The following is a 20,817-nucleotide window of genomic DNA, read 5'->3' on the forward strand; positions in this document are numbered from 1 at the left end:
AGTAATTATCAGAGACCAGCTAAGAATAGCATCATGATTTGAAAACATCCACTCTCTTACCCCATTCTTCGCAATTACAAATAAAAAGTTCCACAAACACCATTATGAGGCCAAACTATCTATTTTGTGGATTGTGAGTGGATTCCGCAGCCAAAGCAACCTCTTTAAAATTCCTTTGTTCTTTCGTTTCTATTGATTGATCCGACAAAATTAAAACATACTTAAAGAATTGTCTCTGCATTCCAGAGTTCTACACACTCCAAATTGTGCGCTTATGCTGTGCTCAATTAAGCCTCGCAATGACTAAATCAAACCTCGGTTGACAATACCACCAACCCACGTATCCTCATTTTTGTGGTACAAGATTTTGCTTTCTTAATTGGTACAAGATTATTAATTTCTGAATATCAAAATGGAAAATCAGTGCTACTTGCACAACTGCCGGCTATGCTTGGTTTACATTAAAGATCTGTTGCACGTTTCTGCGTAGTAACCAGCCCTATTTTAGAAAACTCATGAAATAGGCTTACCAAATGGAAGGAGGAGAATCCTAAATTATGACCCTTTATTCTGCGCTAAACCATGCATACCAAAAACGGATCATATTAGGTTCATTTATAAGATATTGAAACTTTTTATGACGCAACTTTTTTGACCTGTATTAGTAAATCTATTATTAAATCGTCTGCTTATCGAAACAATAAAAAGTTTACGAAACTTTTAAGATTCATCTGAAAACTTCTTTGCAGCCGGCCTTCTTAAACTCCTGTATAACTCCTGATTTCATTGTGTTATTTGTTCATTCGTAGTACCGAGTTCATGATTTGAAAGAAGAACTGTTAAGTTATATTCTGTCAGACATTCAAGTAATTATCAGGGACCACCTAGAAAAAGCATCATTCTTTTATAAGAAAAGCTTCCAAAAAACCTATACGAGGCCGAACTATATTTTGTGAAATGTGTCTTTAACTCTGATTAGTTTGCTGTTTGACATGCTTGGTATATGGGTTTTGGCAAGTTTGCAAGTAAGTGTTTTAGACTCTGAGAACAATGATATTTGACAAGTGATAGATAGCTGAGTAAAAGTTTATGAAACGAAGTACATGGTGAATTTTTTTTGCGTTTATACCATTTGTTATGAACGAAAAAGCACGATATCACACCAGTGTTGTAATGCTTGATTTTGAGCATGACTTTCAAGTGTCAGCCATTCAATAAATGAAGCATTTTTTCCAAATTATCAATTGTTACCGACAATGGGTTAACTTTACTTTGAGCCTTGAGTGAAGCTAAAACACCCTGTAACTCTTTTTTGAGATTACGGAATTTTCATTCCATTTGTTTTAAATAAATGAACTTTTTTTCACAACTCTTGAACAAGATAGTGCATTAATTTGATTAGCAAAGACTTATTAAACAAAGAGGTGTAGCGGATCGTTAAAAGAATTAGAGCGATAAAACATTAGTACAAAAAACGTCATTCTGAACAATTTAAAATCTAACAAAACTAGGTTAAATTTCATCTCAAACGCTCCAAAATCACAAAAGCTGACTTGACGAATTTAAATTAGTCGGATGAATAAACAGATTAGGAAAAAATTGGAACATTTTTCACTCTCTAGTACTTGCTTTAGTTTCAAATTATTGCAATGAAAAAATGTTGTTTCGATGAAAATCAAGAATTTTAAGAGAAGGAACTGTTCAATGCTTTCTTCTGAATAAAAATCTGTAAAGTCTTCTTACAAAAACCCAGCAAAAATTCTTTGACCGCACTGATTTGAATAACACCTTGAAATGTTTATTTATAATGTTTCCAATTGTAAAATTGCTAAAATCATAAGTAAAACCAAGACTGTGACAATGTAGATGACAAGAAGTAAGCAGACAGACAAGAATCCGACAAAAAAATGTTGTCTTAAAAGGCATTTTTGTTACCTCTAGGCCCTATGTGAGGGTTAACGCCTCAATTTTATTTGAACTGAGGTCTCAAGCGATTCCAAGAATTTAATTATCAAGTTAACCCGAACAGAGTCTTTGTTCTAATTTTTTAACGCTCGCTAAAAGCAAGCATAAATTTTCGAATTGTGACAAGAATTTTTTCATGAGTCAATATCTTTAGTTTTAGTTCCTATAAACATTTTAATGGCATTTTTCTTACTTTTTTTTGAAAAGCTGGATTACGTTTGAGTTATATTGTCAGACGCTCAAGTAGTTATCAGGGAAATTTTAGAAATTGTGAAGCAGCCTGGGAAAAATTTATTACCTAACCTTCTCCAGAAGCAAATATTCGAAAAAAAATCTTTAACCCGATACTCTCTCAGAAAATAGTTAACTTTGAATTATCGTTCGCAAGAAAACAAAAAGTGTTCTCGAAGGTTTTTCTCGAAGATTGGAACGAAGAACTTCATATTATTAAGGTCACCCGAGAAAGGGATTATGTGTGGTAGCATACTCTTTTGTTCGTGAGTGGCATTTCAAAAAAAATCTGTTTTGAGAAAAACTGGTCTGCATTTTTCTTTTTTTTTTCAAATCAGGTAATGTCTACAGGAATTGGAAACTGATCTTCACACTAACTTAAACGAGAAATTTACTTTTTTTCAAATTATTTATTAGCAATTCGTGCATTTGTTCAACTATTTCAATATACTTTTCTCCATTTAAGGAAAATTTTGATTTTTATCCTTTTCAAACAATTTTCTTTAACTTTAATTTCTGTCAAGTCAAATCAAGTTGGAACAACCAGTGGCTACTTGCACAACTGCCGTCTATCCTTGTTTTACATTCAAGATTTGATGCACCTTTGCCTGCGTAGTAACTAGCCCAAATTGAGAAAACTTATCTTGAAGTAGGCTGGCCAAATGGAAGGTGAAGAAGAATATTGTATTACGGCCCTTTGTTCTGCGCTCAACCATGCATCACAAAGACGCACCATATAAGGTTGATTTTGAACCTTATAAGATATAAGAAATTGAACCTTTTTCCGACGCTGTATTATTAAATCTATTAATGAATCGTCTGCTTATCGAAACAATTAAGCGTTATCGAAACCTTTAAGCTTCACCTAAAATTTCTTTGCAGCCGGCCTTCTTAAACTCCTGTATAACTCCAGAGTTCATAGTTATTTTTTCATTATAAGTGCCAGGTTCATGTTAAATGGAAAATATAAAAAGAATTTGGAATCTATAGCTTTTGCTTATGCTTATATAGACTGTGTTCTGTCAGAAAATACTTGGAAAAACCATTCATATTGAGCTCAACTGACCTTTTGTTGAAGAATTTTTTATTCTGACTACGTCAATTAAAGTTAACAGGGAGAAAAAAGGCAAAGTTGATTTTTTTGTACTAGTTTCAGGCACCTTAAGGAAAGCTAGGGGGTCATGTGCCTTATCATAAAAAAGCGATATTGGTCTTAACTCCGATTCCTTGAAAAATCTAAAATTTGTCTGTCGAGAAAAATTGGCATTGATTTTTTCGTTTTTTCGTTTCGTAATGGCACAAAATTTATAAATCACACACTGAGGGACAACTCTCAATTTAACTCTTCTGCAACTTATACAATGCTTTAGCAACTATTGCATTTCATCTCTGTAATTTTTCAATACTATTTCAATGGCCCTTTGGTAAAAAAAAACTTTTTTGTTTATCATTTGCGCTACTTGCACAGCAGCCGGCTAATTTAGTTTCACTTGAGAATTCTTTAACTATAAGAAGGCGATTGCAGCTCACAAAATAGGCTAGATCGAATAATCAAATTCAATTTTTGGTTTGTTTGGCATTGATTGTTTAATTATTACTATCCATTATCAGTTCTAACAATAACAAATAAACAAACAAAAACAAACATTGCTTACAGTCTAGTAGAGTTGTTGAAGTTCGAATCGTTGTTATAAGATCACTGCGCATTTCCATATATTTCAGCAACGACATAATAATTTTTCGAGACTTTATCAAAACGAAGCAATGGTTTGAAACCTAAACGCTCTTTTGTTATCTACATTGCTTCGTTTTTGATTTTGTAAGATTTAGTAACACATGATGACAAAACTATGACAGTATAGACTATTATAGAACAAATACAGTCTTTCTAGATTCGGTCAAAATAAGCTCCATTTCAAACGTAAGGCCAATGACTTTCTTTTAAATTCTATATCATAATAGTTTTATAGTTAAGTATAGCAGTAATAACAAAACGAATAATTTGAGCCAAGTTTTTTTTCGGTGAGATCGACTGATTGCCGCAGCGACTGCCGGACGCAAACTTCAAGGAAAAATTTACCTTTCACACTCTTTCTTTACTAGTTAGTCCTAACATGTTTCGTTAAAAAGTTAGTTGATTTAGTCAACACACTCAGTGATAATTAAGTAGCACCGATGTTTGAAATTATCACAAAAGTTCAAGTGAAGCCGCATCACACATCTCTTAATTTTGATCTCATCACCAGAGGTTTTATAACACAGAAGTGAAAATGAAGCATCTCTGGATTACCAATATTGACCAAGGAACGATTTACTATATTAATGATGGTATTATCACCTGGTATTAAATAATTTATTGGTGAGTTTCGGAACTATTTAGGGAGTTCGCATTACGCTTCAAGAAATCCAAGCGCTTAAGGTTCACGCTTTTTAGGAAAACATTCGAGTTGGGCGATTACTTAAACTGAATATGGACAAGCACTGTATGGTTCAAGAGCTTCAACTGGGGTCGTTTCTGAATTATCAGCACTTGGGATTTGTGCTTTAGGACTATTTACAAAATGGGATAGAAAAATAAACCGTAATTTGACATTTCAGGGTATTTTTGTAAAGACGAGCACAGCACATAATCAAAATTATTACCTCATCTCAAGATGAACGCTACAATGTGCGCTTTGTAATCTTCAAACTGCACCAAAAAAGGTGGGAACTTCGTCTGGATTTGCAATTGCACACCTTTAGGATGGTCACTGATGCATAGGACCTGGTACAAATTAATTGCCGAGTACACTTTTTAGCAACTTGTTCTTTTGGGATAATCGATAGCAGTTATCATTTTACATTCAAAAATAAGCATTGGTAGCATCGAATTTAAGTCACGGAATACCTGATTGCTCTTGCTAATGAAGGGGACAGCGCAATGCGTTTTAGTGTGAAACTATTATTGTTACTTCAAATTATGATTAGCTAATTAAATTAGTACGGAAGTGACGGAAGCTAAACAAGACATGTAAACTATAGTTAGCATTAATTATAAATGACTTGAGTGCAATGATGAAAAAATTAGACAGTTTTTCTTTATCACTCCTGACCCATTCAAATCTGCCAGTAATGCAAAATTTTCCTACCTTTAAACGAAAATTATAGGTGTTTTCAATGGAAGGGGAGGGGACGAGGAGGGATAGGAAAAGGGGCCCAAAGTGATAAATCTAATGGAAACTGCAGTTACTTGTGTTCTTGGCGAAGTGAGTATTTTTTACTGAGCTGTTACAGTTGGTTTAGAGAGCTAACGAAAGGTCAGACGATGAGACGAAATGAGAGGAAAGATATATGAAGATAGCACCATTTTTGAAGAAACATAAGTAATAATCACAAATCACATCATCAAACATAATAATAGGTGTGCTACAAACACACAAGGAAAAATGAGAGCGGGTAAATATGTCAAATTGAACCAAAAAACACAAAAAAAAACAAACTGATTGAATCCATAGTAACAAACGTTCAAATTAATATCAACTTTACCCGCAGCATTTTTAAAAGGTAAATAAAATGAAAACAATACAGCAACTAATGTTCAATTACTGAAATTGTTAAGCTCAGTTTTTCAACTTCAAAAAAATATATATTTCGAGTTACGAGTTCAATTTTTGATACTGTTTTCTCCTTGTTTTTTTTTCGCGTCTTCTCAGTCGATGGAATATCAGGAGGGCGTTTCTTTCGCAACAAGAAATCAGTAACGCAAAAATCGCTAATTTGTCAAAAACGACGTGACAGCGTTTTAGAGAATCGGGTAAATGCTTCCGACGGCGACTTTAAACTCGATGCACAGTGAGAAATTATCCCCACTCAGGAGACAACTCATGATAATATCTGTCTAGGACACAAAAATGGATCCCGCTTCAGATGAGAATGTTGTCAAGTTGCGTAAAATCGGAGAAAATAGTCGAAGAGACGTTCTCGTAATAATTCTATCCAATTGATAAGGGAATCACAAGTCAACTACGCTGGGTTCTAATCTGCCGTCAGCCTCGAGTCATCGAATATCTACAAAACTATTTTACACTTGTCGACATTGAAGGTTCGAAACTTCATCCTGTCGAAATTTTGGGGACCGGGCTGATCGCAAACTTGGCAGAAACCCTAGCCATGCAGAAGAAAAATATGTAATGAAAAAGGCGAAAAATGATGACTAAATTAATGAAACAACGTATGAAGTAAAGTAACATAGGGTGAATGAATAAATGGAATAACAACAGGCACTACAACTATTAGAGGTAGCAGTTCATAGTAAACGGCATTTGAAAAAAAAACAAGAGAACCATGGCGAATAAATAACGGGAGTATAAATGATGAAAGGGGGAACGCCAAGACAACCATGATATCAGCAAATAACCAAATAATCGGAAAAATAAACGTTCACAATTTTGTACAAAATTAACATCTTTTGACATCTAAACACTCTATCGCTTTGCGTATGCTGGGATTTAGGTTAGCAGGAGGCTAATTGCGTAATCACATTATGACAACCGGAAATGGCCGGTCGCGCGCTAAGCCGATTTTTAAAGCTGACGATGTTCATGGCATCATTTTGAATTGTCCTTGACCCTCGAACCCGGAATCGGGTCAAACATCGGACTGGGCAAATTGCGATTCAAGTTCAGGCCATTCATCGGGTTTTGATTTGGGGCGCTCAAACCTCCTCCTGAGGATCCGAGTCCCAGGGAGTTCAGCAGCTGCTCGGTTGTTGGGTTCATCTGCTGAAACATACTCGCACTCGTTGCTACTCCGTTTGACAAGTTATTAAGATTCCCGTTCTTGTTAGAGGAATTCAAATTTGCCGCATTCGAGTTCTGAGAACCAATAGGGTTCACTTGAGCCGGGGCATTCATGGGTCGAAACTGGACCGGAGGCCTGCCGTTCAGCATCAGAGCCGCCGCTATCTGCTGACGGACCAAAATACTTTGAATCGCTTGTTGCGCAAGCTGGGGCGAAGGGTTTTGGGGAACCACAAGTGGCTGTGCAGCAGGGCGCATCATCGAATTTATCAACCAAGGGCTAACTATCGGTGGACCGACAATGGGAACATTAGCCATTTGAGCTGAAGTCGATGCTGGCTGAGAAGAGGCCACTGATGCGGCAGCCAGGTTCGTGTTTCCCAGTGCATTGTTCGATCCTATGGTTCCAGCCGGATTTACCGATTTAGGCACATTTCGGGTATTCTGTGCTACCGAAGTTGACAGTTGTGCACTTTGAAGTGCTTGGGTAGTGTTCGAAGTGTTCGACAAAGGCATTCCCAATCTTGCGAAAGTCTCTTGGTTCATCTTGAAAATCATGTCACGCACTCGCGGATCCTGGTTAGCCTGTAAGAAATTGGATAAATTTACAGCATGCTTCGATTGTAACCCATAGGAATTAGAAGTACTTGCAGTCTGAGCAGAAGAGGCGGGGTTATCCATTGACAAGTTTCTCATTACGGCAGTTGGAGTAAAAATGTCCGAGGGTCCCCCTCGTTGCTTGTTACCAATCGGACCACCCACAGCACTTGAACCTTGTTGAACTGCATTTCGCAACAGTTCTTGCTGCTGTAGGTTTTGCTGCTGTTGCTGTCGTTGTTGATTTATGTGCTGCTGCAGCGCGATTTGCCGTTTGAACACTTCCAAATTTGGAGGCAAGTTCGAGGTCTGCTGTTGCAAGGAATTGTTAGTCTCATTGATGTACATCTCGTTCATGTTAACTTGATTTCGGCTGTTTGCCTGTTGAATTTGTCTGTGCTCTCTAGTAGCTTTCTCATATTCGTTCAAATGCGCTTCTCGACTTGATCGATTACTTTCCTGCTGATTCAGCGTCGCAACTTCTGGTAACATATTCTGTCTCCCAGTATTTCGATCCACCTGTTTGCTTGGCATATTTTGATAATTGTTGACATTATGGCCAGTTATTCTACGTGCGTAGAGTGGGTCCGATCCTTTCTTTTGATCTTGAATAATTTCTGGTCCCGGGGAATATACTGGCCGATTGACCATTTCATTGCTTGTGCCCTCGTTTATGTCACCAGCTGGTACATTCTTTCCACCCCCTAACTGATTCAAAAGAGACGTAAACGCAGACAAGTCATTGTCTTTGCTTTTAGGCGGCGATTGGGCTAAAAGATCTCGCTCAAGAGCATCGGCTGAAATGACATTGGGCTTGCTCAAATTAGCTTGCATATTCGCTGACAGCGCTGCACTTTGACCCCCGTGAGGAACTGGGCTTACATCTGATTCAATGTCCGCAAGCGACAACACTTGAACCTTTGCCTCGGTGGTTTTGACATTCAGGGGCGCTTGCATGTTGTTTTTCTGATTATCGTCTCGAAGCAGGTTGCTGCTCGGAGGAAGGTTGTTTTGATTCACGTCCGAAACAAACCAGTGAGCGAATCTAGACCTTGGTGCAGTTTGAGGTTGCTGTTTCTGCTGCTGATTGTTCAACATCTGTTGATGTTGCTGATTGTTAATCATCTGTTGGTTTTGCTGCTTATCAATCTCTTGCTGAGTTTTATAACTAAGATCTCCGTTGAAATTCATTCCATTGGGCTGAAAATGATTGTTCGTTTGTGGCGTCGGAGGATCAATAGGCTGAATGTATCTTCTCAAATCATTTGTTTCAGGGTCAAATTCAAAACTTTGCAAGTATCTGTCATACTCCGCTCCCAAATTACGATTCTGGTCAGCTGAAGTGTTGAAGAGTCGCTGAAGTCTGCTTCCTTGAGTAGTTGTACTTCTGGGCACAGTTACAGAGCTACCATTCTCCATAAACTTATTCAAATCGAAATCTTTTTCCGCCCCCTGCTTTATCGCATCACCTGTATTCGCATAATTGATTACCGGTTGTCGTTCAGCGGCAGGTGCAGCCTTCCTTGAAATTTCTCTACCGCCCACCGCAAGCAGTTCATTTTGAATCTGTTCGTTGTTTAGGTCATCTATTTCGTTGTTAAAATCCATTTTCATAGATTCCAAATCATTGTGGAACTCGAAATCAGCCCCTGGCTCAACGTCCAGCCACAAGTTCTCGTCAATATCGCTTCCAGTCGGCGACCGCGGAACTTCGATTGCAGCTTGGAAGTCATCGGATCCTTCGCTACACTTCCGAATTCCAGTGACTGGCTGTGGGGCTTGACGTGCAGTTGCGAAGTCCACCTCCCGTTCATTCTTCGACTTTCGGCTCTCAAATCTTCTGGTGTTATTGTTGTGGTGGTGATGAGGATGATGATGGGAGTGTTCGTTTGAGGATCCTAGAAGCGAGGCACTTTCAAGAGCGTGCTTGGTAAATCTGTTGTAGTTTGAGGACTTTGAGTCACTGTTGTGGTGGTAGTTCGCTCTGTCCAAGTTTCTCGGATTTGCAACTTGGATTTCTGGGTCAGTATTGAATGGGCCACTGCCTCTGTTGTGTTTTGTTCTATTTGGGGCATTGGAATTGTTGTTTGAAACAAAGTTTCTTCTATTGGGGTTTTGCGCCGAACTGATAGGTTGGCGTTTGTTCAAAACTGGGATATCCAGCCGATCAGTTTTAGCATGTTGCCCCTCGTTTACCTGTAAAATCAAATATAATACTAGCTTGATCAAAGATCGCCCTTCCTATCAACTTTTAACATTTTTAAATTCATCGAAAACCTCGAACTACTCCGATATAACAGCAATCAAGCGTTTAAATGCATGATTAAATGAAAATGAGAAATTTCACATGAACAAAATTCAAAAAAATGTACCTCAACTCTCTTCGGATTTTTTATGGTGGTCAGTTTAAAAAACACAGACCTAGCTAAGAAACTGGCTCAGTGGGTCAGTTTTTCTACTAAGAGATTTTAAAATCAAATTAGATTTTCATTTAACAGGCCAGGAACGTTCTTTTCGCCATTTGAAGCTTTGTTTTTGGAGAGCGTTATTTGCCATACGATTATTGAATAAGAATGACACCTTGAAAAAACCAAGTCAAACCACCAAAATTTTACCAAAAAAAAAAACAGAAAGCGTTCGATCTAATTTTGTAAACATAGCGAACATACAGTTGGAAAAGAGTCATGAACGCTAGTAAAGATGAAACTTTCAAAAAAATTTGCAACTTTCGAAATTAGATCCCCTTAATCTCATTGAATTTCAAGAACAGCTTACACTTTTTCTGGCACAATTGACACTTTTATTCATAAATTTGTCCCATTTTGAGAAACTGGATTAAAAGATAAGCTTTTTATTTCGCTGGGAAATCTGAAACCTGAATTCCATTTTCAAAACTACAGTCGATCACGTATTTCCTGGACTTTACACTTCTGCTACTCGATATCAGAATTTGCCTTCTTTTGAACAAAGGTAATTAACTGATCTTAAAATCAGAAATTAAACCGCTTAAAAGTAAATGAGTTCGAACAATTTTTTTGGACTTTTCCTGCAAAAAAACTCATCGCGACCTATATCCGAAAAAAACATCACGACCAACATAGGAGTCTGAATTTTATTCATCGACTCTTAAAAATCCATTTCGGTCATCACCTTTGCAAACTTAACGACAACTGGAAAGCGACGAAAACTGAATTATTAATGTTTTAGTTACCAATTGCGGTTAAATGAAATGAAAAAATTGTGGGAAAATTATTATGCGTTTCTAATTGAGTCGACATGAGAACAAATTATCTTATCATGTGAAAGGTGCTTTTTTTTGCTTACAATTTGCCAACCCCGTTGATCTTTGATCAATCTTAACAATATTTAGATGGAGATGAAATTTTGATGCAGCAAAAAGAGGCGGGCATGGTGAAACTGTCGGGGCTGATTGCTGGGAAGGTGGAGGTTCGGATGAAAGTGGCGAGGGTGAACTGAGAGCGTCGTATGGTCCTCAGGCATATGGAGTTGGTGAATGCAGCCCCTGATTCTGTGGTGGAAAAGAGTAAAAACCCGAAGCATCGTTATCAAAAATGCAGGAAGGATGGGTTCGGGAAGAAAACAAGGAAGGAGCTGGATGAGTGACATTTGTTTTAGAATTTTTTTCTGATCACTTTGTTAATCTAAATTTTTCTATCTTTCATTATCTTTTATGGGCAATTTCCGCATCTTAAAATCAGTCGCGAACCAAGCTTCCCATTCCTTGTTTTAACTAGCACTACCCTCACAAGTTTATCGTTTTCTGCATATACATTTTCCACGATCCCAAGTCGCCACGATAAAAGGGGTCATCATCATCGATTATGCATGCCAGACCTCCTTTATTGAGTTCTGCTTTTCTAGACGGTTCTTATTGCTTTGTTGCATAGCGGTTAGATATTCAAAAAGCCGTTGTTTTTATCTCTCATTACTTTTATGGGCAATTTCCGCATCTTAAAATCGGTCGCGTACCAAGCTTCCCATTCCCTGTTTTAATTAGCATTAACCTCACAAATTTATCGTTTTCCGCATGTGCATATGAGCCGCGTCGTGAGCGGCCTCGAGTTGAGCATAGCTTCAATCCACTAAAAGCACTGTGTACATCTTATCTATCTTATGGTTTCTTCTATTGCCTATTGTCATATGGTATTACAATTTCAAAGAATTAAAAGCAGCATCCCTCCGAAATTTGCAGCCCTTCCAGATATAGTAGTTCAATTGATACTTATGTCTCGAACATAATCAGGGAGGCTGTCTATCCTGTGTTTGTCTCGTAAGTCTCTTCGCTTGAATTAGCTCGTTTAGTGATACGATGAATATCAATTTTGGTTGATTTACTTGAAAAGCAAATGAACAACTACTGTAACACTTGAGAGTAGATGATCATCTTCTTTGTAGCACATTGGTCCGGCTAAGTCGATACCAACGAAAGAGAATACTGGCGATGAATTGACTCTCTCAATAGGGCAATATCCGATAGGTTCTTCATTTCTCTGCTATGAAACGTGAAGCAAGTGATGCAGTTTCCTATCATTGCTTAAGCCATCGACTTGACTCGTATTATCCAGAACTTCTGTGGAGTGTGCGTAACGGTGGCCTTCAGTCCACAATGAAGTTGACTACGGTGATTATGGTGAATCGCAGATGAAAGCGACTAAAAGCTGTCTTGGGTCAAGTACTGATGTACAACCATGGAAGACAGAAGACTTGAGCTATCCACCCAGAGCTGGAATTGGCTCGCTATATGTGCCCCAACATCCTGATTTCATTCCAAAACTCCATCCCATATAATTAGTTATAGAATCTTGGGCATTATCGATACAGATGTCACTCGTCCAAGGGGATCAAAAATATGGGTTAAATTGCTTGCAATAATCTCTCGAACGATCGTAGGTGATCGAATATTAACGGGAAACACTAATGAGTTGCTGTCAATCATTTTTGATGAACATCTAAATGTTTTTCTTCTCTTTTTAGCGCAATTTAGCTGGCCGCAGGATGATGGGTGGAGTCCTGTATGTGAGAGAGCATAATAAAAATCCGGAAATACCCTCAGGCATGATCGAAACACGTTCTGGCCTTGAGGTGTTACTTTTCGAATTATTCACATTGAAAATTTCCGTCAAAGTTGGCCACGTCATCGCTCCGGTGAAATCGGCTTAATTTAACTAAAAGCAGGAGAAGTTTGGATAAATCCAGCCAAAACATCAAACCAGTGAAGCTTTCTGGTAGTCGGTTTGTTCTTGATTTTTGATTGTCGTTCAGAAAAAAATTTGCTCAAATTTTGTCACCTTTTGGGTTAAATCGACCTCTAACTTAAATTTTGACTATATTTCATGCGTAGTCCTGTTTGGGCAATCGCGTAAAACGCGATTGTTAAAAATTACTTGGTCGTTATTTGCTTTTTCGGCATTTTTCTTCAAGTGCCCCGAGTTGACCAGATTTTTATTTGTGACATTTTGATTTTTTTCTTTAACTGTTTGATTCTTTGCAAAAATCTAGACGATTCATCAAACAATTATAGTGATCGGAATGCAACAGGTCCTGGTTTCCTGAAATTCCTGCTTTCTTGTCATCTGGAGGGCTGAACTTGCCCACATTTTTGACTTTTTCGGAAGCAACTAGAACTTCTGCAAAATCAACACTCAAAACTCTGGGTGGCTTGATAAGGTTTGCGCTGCCGTTTGGCAAGCCTATGGACTTCACTGAACCCAAATTATCTATACACCAGTACTGGAAACCATAAAAAAGATCGAGTTTTTGAGTGTTTCCAGTACCGGTTTATGGATAAATTGGATTCCAGTACACTGAAGTTTTCAGTCCAAAAAACTTAACGCTTTGGTCATTTTCTGCTAAGAATAAGTCATGCAGGTTTTCGGGAGTAGAATTGATCAATGAAGCTTAGCCAGGCAGTGAAATAGACTTAGCTAAGCAGTTTGATCTGTGGATGTAAACCTTGTAGGTTCGATTTACGTAGGTTCGAGTTTGTCGGTTATATCGTTCGTGACAACCTTGCTGTAGCTTGCCCACTTCCTAATATAAAAGCGTACTTTTTCCAGAGTGGTCGTGAGACTCTGGCGCATTCTGATGGCTTCTTCATCAGTATCTGCACCACCGATGTCTGACAAGAGTCAAATGGCTTGATAGCTACTAGAAGCTATGCCGTAGATCGCACGAGTCATACGGTACTTCTCAAATGAATCCTCTTCTATTCTCCAGTAGAGCCGATGCATATTTCTGTATGTGGATTGAACTACCTGTACATCTTGGTATCGTCGCCAAGTAGCGCAATTTTGTAAAAGCGGAACCGGACAAGGAAGGTCTGACTGCTGCTTGGGACCAACAAGCGGACAATCGTTCAATGACTAATCGTTCAATGACTTTATTTGAAAACGGAGCTGATCCGTTGAAAACAGGTCTGCACTTAGTTATTGATGAATCCGACTTCCAAACTGCATGATGAGGCATAGTGTACTTCCCGTCTGACCGAAAATGATCAAACACAGGTACCTTCTCGATGTGGCAAGTGCCATTCATCTCTTGGAAGAAATAGTTTTATTGGTTCGTGGCTTCACGATTCTGTCGGAACTTCTTTCTTCTGGGAACTACCGCAAATCTTTGAGCGTTGAATCATCAGTATTGGGCTGCCAGTCATGGGTGATTTTGTCGATCCCCTGCGATTTTTTGATATGAAATCTCACCATAGCTCATTCATCCAAGCCAATGGTCCTAGTCTGATCCAAATGCCGCATAGACTCAATCTAGTTGCATGAGTGTTGGGTTTATGGAGTTGAAGTAATATTTTTAACTTCGTAGAATCTGACAGATGTGGCGAAATAGCTACCAAGGAAGTTGTTTATATACGTGGCTAGTGTTTTCGTGATGTGACTTTGTGGTCGATGTCAGTTGTACTTGCTGACCTTTCGTAGATCTGTTGCTGCAATTTGTGCAATTGGATGCTCGTAATCAGTGATGCTTTCCAACACCACACAAAAAACGTTGGAAATTGTTACCAGACTTAAGTAGAATTATGAGATCCATTCGGCCGTGGGGAGACATAGCGTTCTTCTGGTTCTGTAGATCTGGAGCTTCTGTTGATTTGATACGAAGCTGGTGCATGGCCAGTTGGGTGATGACGATCGTCTGAGCACAATTTTCAATTAGCGCCCTCAATAAAAGAAGTAGACCGTTCTGAGATCGAACGTTGACGTAAAATTGTATGATGCTTATTTTGACCATGTGATTGATGTTTAAGGACATTGCTGGAAGACGTGACCGGCTGACAAACAACTGAAGCACATCCTAGTGTTGATCACAAAATTCTTTGATTTTGATGTCTTCGATCTGTTTTTCTCACCTTGCAAAAATGGACGTCTGTCTTGGTATGTTTGAAATTAACATTTGGTAATGAAAAGCCATTCTTGTCTGTGAGGTTGGGAATTAGATCTTTGAACAGCCTCGAAATTTACTATGGCTTCTGAGATAGAGGATCGAGACTTTGGACAAGAAAACGGCACAAAGCGTTTTCTACTGATCATCCGATCGCCTCGATCGATTGCGAAGTCTCAATGAAGGACTGAGTGTAGCTGACGGAGCATAGATACGTTCTCCGTTCGATTTGCAGTAAACCACGAATTCTTGACAAGAGTTTGCGAACTATGATTCGATCAATTTTGTATCTCTGCTCTAGCATGTGAAGAGTAACTTCGTAGTTGCTTTTTGTCGGTTCCAAGCTCATGGTGAGTTTTTAAATAAGGGTCGTCCAACAATTCTTTACATAGATCAATTTCCGAATCGGTGACAGGTTTTCATTGTCATGGACAATTGATCGAATTCGATCAATGAAGCTCAGCCAGGCAGTGAAATACACTTAGCTAGGCAGTTTGTTCTGCGGAAATCTTGATGTAATCCTTATAGGTTCGATCTACGTAGACGCAAAAGGATTGATGGTCTAATTTGAAGGCTCTACCACTCTATTTGCGGCACGGTCCTGACATTGATCAAACACTTGTTAGTATTCTGCATAATCAAGGATAGCGTGAATAAGCTCGTGATTAGCAAAGGAAGATTGAGCCAAGTAAAGCTCACGCTCGGTTGTTTCATCGCTCAACTCGTCTTGGTTGCGATTGAAGCTAACACAAAGGCAGCTGATTTCAGAAACCTGCCGATTGAGAACTCGCATAGAGCTTCTGTGAGCTCGTTTGAGTTTCTCTGTAGCTGTTGGAGTTTGACTTTCTGTAGTAGGCAAAGCCAGTGTGCTTAGTTTCCTTAAGTTACGAGGCAGATCAGAATGAATGCTTCGCGATAGCTGCAAACTGACGGTATCAAAAAAAATTGAATAAATGATGACTTAGTTACTAACAAATGAAATGAACATGATATGGAAAAAAAAGCGTTTTTATTTGAGTCTACAAATGAATAAATATTGTATTATGTAAGACGTGCTTTGTTTGCTTCAAAAATCCCATCAATTTGAAAGAAACCAGCTATAGATAATTTTGAAGATATTCTAATTTTACGAAACTTGATAACGTTATCGATGAAATGCACGCACAGATATTATATTCGAGCTCAAATTTTACACAATGAAAAAGATATGTTTTTAACTGGAAAGCGCAGAAGCAAACATAAAGTTCTGAAATTTATAACTTTCAATAACCCCTAATCAAGGTTCAACGCCGTCAGCCAAACTTTGAAGGAAATTATCTGAACTCAAAATTTCAAAACACCTCAACTTTCTATTACGAGGTGTAAAATTACATTATCATGATCAATCATTGTTTTTTAACCAAGAAAAACCAAGACTACAGAAAAAAAAACAAAAAGGTAGTGATTCGAAAAATACTTTCGAATAATTGAAAAACAACACTTCAATTACTGTGTAGAAGTCTTTGCATCAATACAGTAAAGTGTACTATATATTAGTTCAAATTTTCAGATTAGCTGCCTACATAAGTAATCTGAACACAAAAGAGAAGCTGAGATTCGCGCCACCTGCGCTACAAAAATGAATAACTACGAATAAAATCAAACGGAGAAAAAATAAATTGAAAAAAAAATTTCCTAAAAATCGTTTTTGTCATTAAGAATTACAACAAAAGCCAAAACTACCATTAAAAAATTACATATATCATTGAACACTTTTTAGGAAGCTTTCTATGATAGAAAGAAGACAAAATTTTACTTAATGTCTGGAATTAAGCTGACAGACAACATTCTAATTTAGCCGAAAATTTTCAGTTTCCAAAAAAAAACAGGTCTCGACTGGAATCAAACTCCAGGGCTTGACGGTCTCAAGCATGGGTTATACGGCAAACTGGAATGAACCTGAACCCTCAAAAAAAGCCGACTACGGGAATAAAGCCGATAAAAATATACAAACGGACGATAGTCAGAAAAAGCACAAAGATTCTAGTGAAAAAAAAACAGGTCCTAACGGGTTTCGAACAAGCATTTCAGTCTCAAGCAGTTGTGTTACTTCTACGCCAGATGATCGGGATGCTTGATTCGGTTTGAATTTATAATTACCAAGAGGTAACTAAGCCAAAAATATCTGAGCACAAACCCTTCAAAACGAAAAAAAATTCAAATTTTAAAATTGTTAACTCCCCTTTCCCCTCAGAACACACACAAGCCAACACAAATTTATTCGATCCTCAAAAGACGCAAAAGGAGGCCGCTAAGTTGAAAAATCGAAACCACCACTTAAGCCGAAAGACGACGGAATTTATACAACTTATATACAACTAAGAAAAACTAAAAAATTTGAATTCATTATGGGCCAAGGTGCCAAAAAAAGTCCAGATGAGTCCTGTGAACAAATATATTCACAAAAAAAATCAGATTGCAATACCCTTGCATTTCGTAAGATTAAAAATATTCACAGTACCGAACCCTAAAAATTGCGGCCTTTGATTGCCAAAAAAATTTCGAAAAACAGATTTGAAAGTAATGGCTCGAACTTGTAATACAGCTAAATCCGAATCGCGCTCTATGAGGCTTTAATTTGGTACCAAAATATGGTACCAAAAGTTAATATGGTACCGGAAATTTCTGTCTGGCAAAAAAATTGAGGTCTGGCAAAAAAAACGTCCCCATAGCTCCTTCACACCCTGTAGAAACGTAAATCAGTGTTGTACAGGCTCACCATCAAAATCTAACACTGTTTCAGTGTACCATCGTTGTATGGCTTGAAATCCTTGTTTCTTCTACATGTTTACGGTGCTTTATCTGTTCATTTATGATGATTTGTGTACAATTCTAGGATTGTGCGTGTTATAGGTTAGATATTTTTTGAGACACTGATGATGAATTTGTTAATTCGAAAACGTTTTGAACATTGACTGTTTTTCTCTTTGGGACTAGACTGCAGAACTATGATGCATAACAGCCAATTTATTATTTGAATAATCCTAACCTGCACTTGGAGGCGTTGCTCTTTGGAACAAAAAACACTACATCACTTACACACAGAGGCAAAGCGGAGCTTCGCACCACTTGCGATACCACACACATGACATTGCAAACTAGCAGACAGAAAACTAAACAAAAGCCCTTAAGTCGAAAAACAATAAGAACAGTTCGAAACCATAACTACAAAAATTTCAGTAATTTGTCTGGAATGATGCGCAATTTAAAAACACAATAACTGGCGTTTAATAAGTATTCAGACACAAAAATTGATCGGCAACTAAGCCGGCAAAAGTTGGTTAGATTCCCGTCAATCAAAAACTTTTGAAAATTCCGTTAACATAAATTTTTACGCCCCCTTCCGGAAACACACAAAAGCGTACAAATCTAGTTTTCCTTTAAAACAAAGCTTAAGTAGTTCACTTAATCGATTAAAAAAAGCAAAAACAATCGACGCCAAACAAACCAGCAAAAAAAAAAAGTACGTTTACAAATTACAGTAACAAATCAAAACTCTTTCAGTTACAATTAAAATTACATACACCCCAGCAAAAATCCGTAACAAGGCAACTAAGCGGACCAAACATAAGCAGACACACAACAGGTCGGCAATTTTTCGAAACAGAATATTTCCCTTTTGAATAAAGAAACTTCTGGCCTGGTTCGAACACAGGAACTTTACGACCTCACGCGTAGTATTTTTCTCAAATATCATGAGTGCCTAAAAAGCTTTAAAAAAATTGATTTTGATGTAAGCCAAGCTATCATATGTTTTTCTGGAAATATTATATATTATATGTAAGCCGACAAAACAATCAGACTAACGATAGTCCGAAATTTTTTTTGAAACGATACATTTTGTCTTCAAATACTTAAGACAATACTTCTTAAATGAACTGTAGGCTGTCGGTAGTAACAGTAGACCGCTAGAAATTAAATTTGCACGTGAATGAAGTCTTATGATTCAAGTGATTTCGGTAAACAAGATGTTAACCCAAAGAAGTCTATTTTCCAGTTTGATATCGCTTGCTTATCGCAAGCGTATAAATGTCCATTTCATATAGTGTTTACCTTGCATCCTCCTCCAAAACTTCTTCTTTGCGGTGACAAGACTATGTCCAAGGAGTCTTCGTTTTGCAGCTTTGTAATACGCGAATCTTCGGTACTTATCGTATTCTTGAACGTTTCAATACCGGAAGCAGCCTCCTGGCAGCTGTTTACTCTGTAAGGCGGTTCAAAAGATGCTACCCACTTTTGAGGATCCCAAAAGCCACCGTCGTCAAAAAACTGCGCGTCAAGACAAGCTGGAGGATCTTTAGACGAAGGTTTATCTTTAATATGATATAAAAACTCTGCAGAATATTTCCTCCTGGTTCTCATGCTTAGGGCAGCTACTTCTAGGTCAGTTTCCAGTTTGCTGATATTAGTACAGCTATTTGACCTGGAGCTATCAACTAATGAACTAATATCCATCAGATAAGTTATGTCATTTTCCAACTGAAATCGGTATATCGACAAAACTTGATTGCAGCAGCATTAGATTTTACAAAAACGAGAGCAAAAATTACTTGCAACTAATTTGAACACAAGTTCTCAGCTCATACTGAAGATAAAACCTTTCTTTACATAGGAAAAATAAAAATGAATTAAGAATGGAGATAATCTAGGGGCTATTTTTTTTCTGAAATTCTTAGCTCTTCTCTCATTTTATAATTAAAAGTAATATGAAGTTACATAAGAAACACTTTATTTGCTATTTTATTTTCAATGTACAAGTGTGAGACAGAGTATGATTTTATTCATTGTAAACTACATCAAAATTTTAAAATACTAACCTTTAGCATCTTAATTGATAGAATTAAACATCTTACGGAATTACACTAAGAAAATTGAAATCTTTCCATGAAAATTTTCCATAGAACGCCACCATTGGATCTTCTTTCAAACGAATAATTATTAATTCTTAAATAATGTTTTTGCTTTTCTGTAGGGATATTTTAAAATAGATTTGGTCATCATGTAACCTGTTCCACATTCTTACTGACATTTTATCAATTTTGTATTGCCCATTATATCTATCCACAAAAAAAAAAAAATTTTCTTTTCCTGAGTTGTTTGTGATTGTTTTCATATTGAATTTTTTCGTAGGCTGGTAATTGGTGTTTAATTCACCAGGAATAGCAAACTTCTTTCCAGTCAAGAAACATTGTTTGTGCCATTCCCCCGGATTGGCACAGCGGAACCTTCCGTCCCAGCACGAAAAAGACATTAGAGGCCTTAGTGATCGTGTATGGTTGAAAAGGAAGATAGAATATTCTGGAATTTTTTAATTTTCGAAAATTCGATTGCAGTCTATTTCTGAGAAATGCAGGAAATGGCCATTATCGACCGAAAAGTGACGAAAAACTCAACAACAACCGAATTAGTGAGCGATAACGGACGAGAACGATATAAAAAAACGGAGCCTTGTAATTCTCACCCGGAAGTACATAACGACGGAAAACAAAGCCAAGCTATAAAACGACTGGCCAGCGTCTAAACAAAGCTCTACATGCTTTTCACCTTCTCTACCAAGGCCAGTTCTTTTGGTGGTCTTTTCAACATCGGGTCGACAAAAACGTTACTGTTCTCCGGCTTCGACCAGAACGCTCACATTAACTTACTTAAATGCAAAATTAGTGAGCTCATGGCTGGGTCTCAGTATCCCCAGACCACGAGTTCACTCCTAAAAACAGGGCTACTACTAGTTATTATATTACTAATGTTTGTGTTCTGTAGATAAAAATCATCAACTCCATCGAAGATGGATCAACCCTTT

The 20,817-nt window shown here is 37.6% G+C and overlaps 2 protein-coding genes across 3 annotated transcripts in view; both read right to left on the minus strand.

The window, feature by feature from the left end:
• LOC134848131 (GATA zinc finger domain-containing protein 14-like) overlaps positions 1-19,498 on the minus strand; it is a 54,168-nt gene extending 34,670 nt beyond the window's left edge. Inside the window, exons 1-2 of one of the 2 annotated variants that reach the window (XR_010162896.1) lie at positions 19,071-19,498; positions 3,852-9,767 (exon numbers count right to left, since the gene is read on the minus strand). Coding sequence is in view for 1 of the 2 variants with exons in the window: in XM_063865493.1 (XP_063721563.1) it covers positions 6,783-9,767; positions 19,071-19,472 (3,387 nt within the window). In the remaining variant the exon portion in view is untranslated. Of the gene's footprint in view, positions 1-3,735; positions 9,768-19,070 lie in introns of those variants that run through there. The other variant, XM_063865493.1, reaches the window with a different exon arrangement.
• Positions 1-20,817, minus strand: part of LOC134848171 (glycogen [starch] synthase-like) — a 183,251-nt gene that overhangs the window by 110,535 nt on the left and 51,899 nt on the right. The gene's annotated exons all lie outside the window — the stretch shown is intronic.

This window comes from Symsagittifera roscoffensis, chromosome 1 (assembly GCF_963678635.1).
Source record: "Symsagittifera roscoffensis chromosome 1, txSymRosc1.1, whole genome shotgun sequence".
Classification (NCBI taxonomy): Eukaryota; Metazoa; Xenacoelomorpha; order Acoela; family Convolutidae; genus Symsagittifera; species Symsagittifera roscoffensis.